Source organism: Martes martes (assembly GCF_963455335.1).
Source record: "Martes martes genome assembly, chromosome: 3".
In the NCBI taxonomy this organism is placed as follows: Eukaryota; Metazoa; Chordata; class Mammalia; order Carnivora; family Mustelidae; genus Martes; species Martes martes.
Window position 1 is genome coordinate 144,935,618 of NC_137890.1, and position 6,238 is coordinate 144,941,855.

Consider the following 6,238-nt stretch of genomic DNA (forward strand, 5'->3'; position numbering starts at 1 on the left):
TTTTTCTTTTAAAGATTTATTTATTTTAGATGGCGGGGGCAGAGGGAGAAAGGGAGAGAATCTCAAGCAGACTCCCCACTGAGTGTGGAATCTGACACTGGACTTGATCTTATCACCCTGAGATCATGACCTATGGTGAAATGACTCCAACGCTCAACCAATCAAACCACCCAGGTGCCCCACCTCTGGGGTTTCTAAACAAAATCCTTCTATCATATTACTTCAATATCACTACTTCTCATCTCAGACCACACATTATTTACAAACGGACCAAAAGTTAGATAGTAAAAGAGTTTACTTGTCATAGTTTCATTGAAAAAAATGAGCTAGAAACATAAAATCATTCATTTGAAGACCAGGATTTTTAAAGTCATAACTCATATTCATTTCATTTCACAGATGGCAACTGAGGCCCAGAAAGATTAAGTAACTTGCCCTCAGATATAAGCCCTTAGTGGCTCAGCCAAGAGTTGGACCCACTAGGGCAGAGTGCTCATGCAAGCCTACCACACAACCTCAAATTTGTCCAAAGTGTTTCTAGGTGGACTACAGCAGCACTGGTCTTTTTAAAAACCTCTTCTCTCAAACATCTAATTCTTCCAGTTTGGGAGTACCACTAGTCAGTATTCCATACCACTTAGGAGTCAGAAATATCCTTCAGTGCATTTTAGTTCTAGGTGGCCCCAGAGTGGCATGAAAAAGTTAACATGCTCCCCTAACAAGTACTTATGTAACCAAAAAGCAGTCCTTTAGAAAAGAGGAAAAGAAAAAGGATTTACATGTCTGTATTTCATATTGGAACAGGTCTATGTGCTCCCATAAAGTCCCTGAAACAATCATTTTTTAAACAGCATCATTCAATCATTGATCTATGAAAATGATAATACTGACTCAGTAACAAAGATTCAATTACATTCCACATGGTTCATTCTTCGATAAAGAAGAAAAAATGCAATCCATTGTAGAAAAAAAAAATTCCATCAAAGTAATGGTTTTTAAGTTTGATATTTGGAGATTAATAATGTAGCCAAATTCCTACTAAACAATTCCATTCAGTTGCCTAGTAGATGTCTAAATTTCAACATGTCTAAAATAAACTCAATGTCCACCCTCAACTCATCTACTCCTACACTTTTCCCCCTCTCAGGAAACAGAACCAAAAAATGCCCTCAAGAAACTCAAGACTCTTTCTTGACACTCCAATATCTCAAACGTGCCAGAGCCAGTCACATATCCAGCACCCGTTATCTCAAATACCTCTTCATTTTAGCCACTTCCATCACACCTCACCACAATTCCTCTGCCCCAAGTAGGCATCCCTGCCTACACAGAATTCATAGGACACTACCACAGCATCCTACCCAGCCTCCTTAAAGAGACTGCTTCTTCTCCAATCCATTCTCCACACTGAATCCATAGTGATCCTCCCATAACACTAATGTGATCATGTCTGCTCTGTCTTTTAAATACGTTCAGTGGCTTCTCAATTTTTAAATCCAATCAGTGGCTTTTATTCATTTAGTTATCCATGTAGTATAATGTAATAGACACATCAAAACCATATGAAAAACAAATCTAGGGACACTACTAATGCCCCAGATTCAGTCAAAATGTCCATTCCCCATTTCATGCACCTGCCTCACCCAACACATGAAAATAAACATCCTAAATCCCATTATCATAAATAATCGTGCTTGCTTTATAGAGTCTTATTGCATCTCTACATATTCTTAAAATGTATATTTTTAAATTTTAGTTAGTTTTACATGTTATTTATCATCTTTGAGGGATATAACTTACTATTATACTACCAAAATTCATTCATAGATTCATTTTAACTAATATATACTATTCTCTTACATTGATTTATCACAGTTCATTCATTAGCATTCCCACTGATAGATCTATGGGTTATTTTCAGCTTTTTTTTTTTTTTAATTTTATTTATTTATTTTACTGACAGAGATCACAAGCAGGCAGAGAGGCAGGCAGAGAGAGAGAGGGAAGCAGGCTCCCAGGACCCTGGGATCATGACCTGAGCCGAAGGATTTAACCCACTGAGCCACCCAGGTGCCCCTCAGCTTTTATTTTTATGAACAGTAGTACTATGAGAGATTTGTCTAAGCGGAAGAATCCTGAGCATATGATTATGAGTGACGGGTTATATATGTTCAGATTTCAGAAATAATGAACTGTTATCTGAAGTTATTATAAAAATGCGGAAATGGGGTTACCTGGGTGGCTCAGTCAGTTAAGTGACCGACTCTTGGTTTCATATCAAGTTGTGGTCTCTGAGTCATTGATCCCCTACTCTGGACTTTCTCTCCTTTTCCCTCTGCCCCTCCCCCACCCTCCTCACTCACCCACACACGCTTTCTCTCTCTCTTTCAAATAAATAAATAATAAATAAATAAATAAATAAATCCTTACAATCGGTATTATCAGCCAATTTAATTCTGACAATTGAATGGATATAAATATGGCATTACAGCCTTGGTCTATGTTTCCCTGATCACAATTGAGGTTAAATATTTTTCGTAAGTTTTTGTTGCTGTACATTTCCTTTTCTAAGACATGTCTATTCATTCCTATCACCCATTTTTTCCTATTGGGTTATTTGCACTTTCCTTATTAATAATAGTGTGTGTGTGTGTATTATATATATCTCAGTTGCATGACCTTTTTTTTTTTTAAAGATTTTATTTATTTATTTCACAGAGAGAGAGAGATCACAAGTAGGCAGAGAGGGAGGGAGAAGCAGACTCTCTGCTGAGCAGAGAGACTGATGCGGGACTCAATCCCAGGACCCTGAGATCATGACCCAAGCCGAAGGCAGAGGCTTAATCCACTGAGCCACCCAGGCGCCCCAATGATCTTTTAACATCTATAGTTTGTAACTTCTCTTTTAAGGTATATTTTAATGAAACAACTTTCTCAGTTTTCATATAGTCAAATAGCCAAATTTATTTATATTTTCTTTTATGGTCAATGTTTTTTGTGTAGTGTTTTAGAATTTTTCCTTAATTCAAGGTCTTATAAATGCCTAAATTATTTTCACTAAAAGTTTTAGTTTTATTGTTGACATTAATAAATCCTAAGTTTATCTTGTTTCATGACATGAGTTGGGCATCCAATTTCATGTTTTCCACATAGATCACCATCTTATTTTCAAATCCATTAATTAAAGAGCCCTCTCTCCCCCACTGATCTGTGGTGCTCTTGTCATATTTTGAATGCCCAAACACTTGGTGTAAGTCTACTTCTATAGTCTCTATGCTATTCCATTAGGGCAATTTAGCTACCCATTGTGACCCTTTGTACCAATACTACAGTCTTAGTTACTCTAATAAGAGTTCTGCATTTTTCTCATTCAGAAGTATCCTGTAATCTCTGTTATTTCATAAAAATTCTAGTACCTTCCTTTCCTTTGCTCATCACTAAGCTATGTTCTTTTCTTTTCCTTTCCTTTATTTTTTGAAATATAGCTGACATAGAACATTATGTAGGTTTAAGATGTACAAAGTGTTGATCCAATAGGCACTTAAATAATTGACAAATTCATAAATAAATGAATAAACGTGTCTCAAAAATTAATTTATAGTGTATGCCAGTAACGGGTACTTAACATTGCTTAAAATTTAGTATTAAAAGGGATCTTATCTAGTCCAAACACTTTTTTTTTTAATAATGGGGACACATAAGTCCAGAAGCATCAACTTCTTTTAAGTCAAAAAGCTTGTTTTTAGCATGTGCAGAACATGAAATTTTTAGCCAAGTACAGTTTGTACAGCACTGTCTGCCTGTAAATAAAATACCATTTTAAATATGTGGCACGATTCCTAAATAAAGTAAGATTCTAAAATAAGAAGTAACAATAGAAAATAAACTTAAAACCCTAAAGTCTATTTCCATTTATTCAAGACAAATATTAATGTACAACATTAAACAAGTCTTAAAAATACAGAGAATGTAGTTTAATTTTACAACTTAAGTATGAGGAAAAATTACTACTTTTGCCTTGCATCATTAAATTTCACATTTTGAGATTTAAGACTGAGCATTAAGGGCTTAAATCAGCAAAGCTGTACATTTTCTGGTACTCACAGAATAAGCTGTCATAGTTTTGCTGAATCAGATTATGACATTTTTTTGTGACCAATCTAGATGTCCCTATTCAACAAATGACAAAGCGATCATTCCAAACTGATGAGATCCATCAAAACACACTTTCACTTTCGGCCAACCAGTAGCTCAACTGATTCAACAAAGAAGCAGAGAAGGCGGATTTTTTTCTAGGATTTTAACCCAAAGATCAGCATATCAATCTCCATGTTCATTTATCAAAAACTGATAGACTCATATAAAGTTCTCCTCTTTGAATAATTCTAGTATAAAGGCAAAAAATATGCATATAAACTACCTAAATGGGTCTAGGCACAGTCACTTCCAAAGCACTTTCTCTCCATTTTTTGTGCTAGTCAAAAAAATTACAGTGAGAAAAACTCATTTTGGAAAGGAAGAAGATAGTCAGAATGTCTCCAACTGAGCAAAAGCATTACTGCAATCTAAAGTGAAAAAAAAGTTCAAAATACTCTTATCAAAAACTAACTTTTGGAAATGATCTTCTGTGTTTCCTAACCCTCATATAACCAAATAGTCACAATAAAATTGTTTATTCACATATTTTGATTAATAACCTCAAAAATATCTGTCACATTAAAAGCTAACTACATCCATTAAGCAAATGCAAAACTCAAGTCAGTAATTTAGATTTACTTTTCTAAAAGGTACAAACATTCGAAATGGGATTGAAAGCCTACCTTTTATCATATTTATAAAGAAAAATTTGCTAAGCAGAGAATTACTGTAAACTAGATTTCAAGAAAACCAATGTTTAAGGCAATGATAATAAAACTAATTTCAAGCATCCTATATACATTAGAAGTACTCCTATACTAGGAGTATTATGGAAACTTTTTAATGAATCTAAAAGTCAACAAATAGCATAGAGAAAATTATTTGGAATAACTGCAGAAAATGAATCCCTATGGCTTGACTTAATAAATCACCTTTTATAAAAATCATTGTTTCTTATGTAGTCACTGAAACTGGTCCCTAAAGAAGGGAAAAATCAAAAGGAAATTGGTTCCTTCCTAAAGAAGGAAATACTACGTTAAATTGACTTTATCATGTACTTGAAATTATGGGGCAATGACCTGGTGCCCGCAGATTGAATCTGGCCATCAATATGTGTTTTGTTTAAAAAGTTGTTTGTTCATTTATTGTTTTTAGAAGTCTGTAAGGGTGTCATGTGTCCTTACATTTTGTTACAATCCCCACCATCTCACTTTAGTAGTTTTTCCCTTTTATGTTATGTACTTAGCCTCTAAGGGCTTTTGCTTCTGGAAGCCTAAATTTTAAATTCTGTCCAATTTGAATGTTCACTACACTGTTCTTTCCACACAGTCACAGAACATTGGAATTATTAGAATTGGAGGGTACCTTAGAGGTTAGCTAACTCGTCTCATTTCTTCCAACAAGACCCCTGAGGCCGAGCAAGTAAAGTAGTTTTCCCACGAGTAAATGTACATTAATAGTTCTGCCAAAATGCTCTTCTAACTCAACGGCTTACAAAATCCCTATTTCACAGTTTCGTCAAGAGTCACCACAACTCTCATCTTTATAAAAGCAACATTTGCTTCAGAAGCACTTACCCCTGAGTGCAGGTAGCAGGGATCTCTCCTTCTTGTCATCACATTTGTTACATTCACTGAAGTACAGAAGTAAGAAGACGTCAACAAACACCCACATCAGGGAAGTGGCCAGAACCACCTTGCAGTAAACAAACCTCCTCATGTCTTCTTTTGATTTCTAGTTAACACACAGATCGAAGACAGATGCTACAGGGATAACTCCAAGCCACAGGGGTGAACTCCAAGATAAAAGCAGGATGCATCCCACTGTATTAAAAAAAGAAGGAGGAGGAAAAGAAAATTTCATTATTGCATAGTTTGTTGTCCATATAAAGGAAATATAACATGAAATATATGGTTTATTTAATGTCTCCATACATACATATCAGCACTTAGCCTTCAAATTCAGGATGAAAAGCCTAAATAAATGAAAACTGTAAGCAAGCCAGGTGGCTAAAATTCTAACAGCTAATCCTGGATCTGTCACTACTCTGCCGGGCGCGCGACAACTATCTGATTTCTTCAGGTTGTATTCTTTTCTTCAA

At 35.2% G+C, this 6,238-nt stretch overlaps 1 protein-coding gene across 3 annotated transcripts in view; it reads right to left on the reverse strand.

The window, feature by feature from the left end:
* The window catches only part of GALNT13 (polypeptide N-acetylgalactosaminyltransferase 13), a gene marked incomplete at both ends in the record, with an annotated part of 450,620 nt that extends 444,764 nt beyond the window's left edge, over window positions 1–5,856 (reverse strand). For all 3 annotated transcript variants that reach the window (XM_080799582.1, XM_080799581.1, XM_080799580.1), the window contains one exon: window positions 5,715–5,856. In XM_080799582.1, coding sequence (XP_080655708.1) covers window positions 5,715–5,856 — 142 coding nt within the window. The remainder of the gene's footprint in view (window positions 1–5,714) is intronic.
* Window positions 5,857–6,238: the final 382 nt, after the last annotated feature.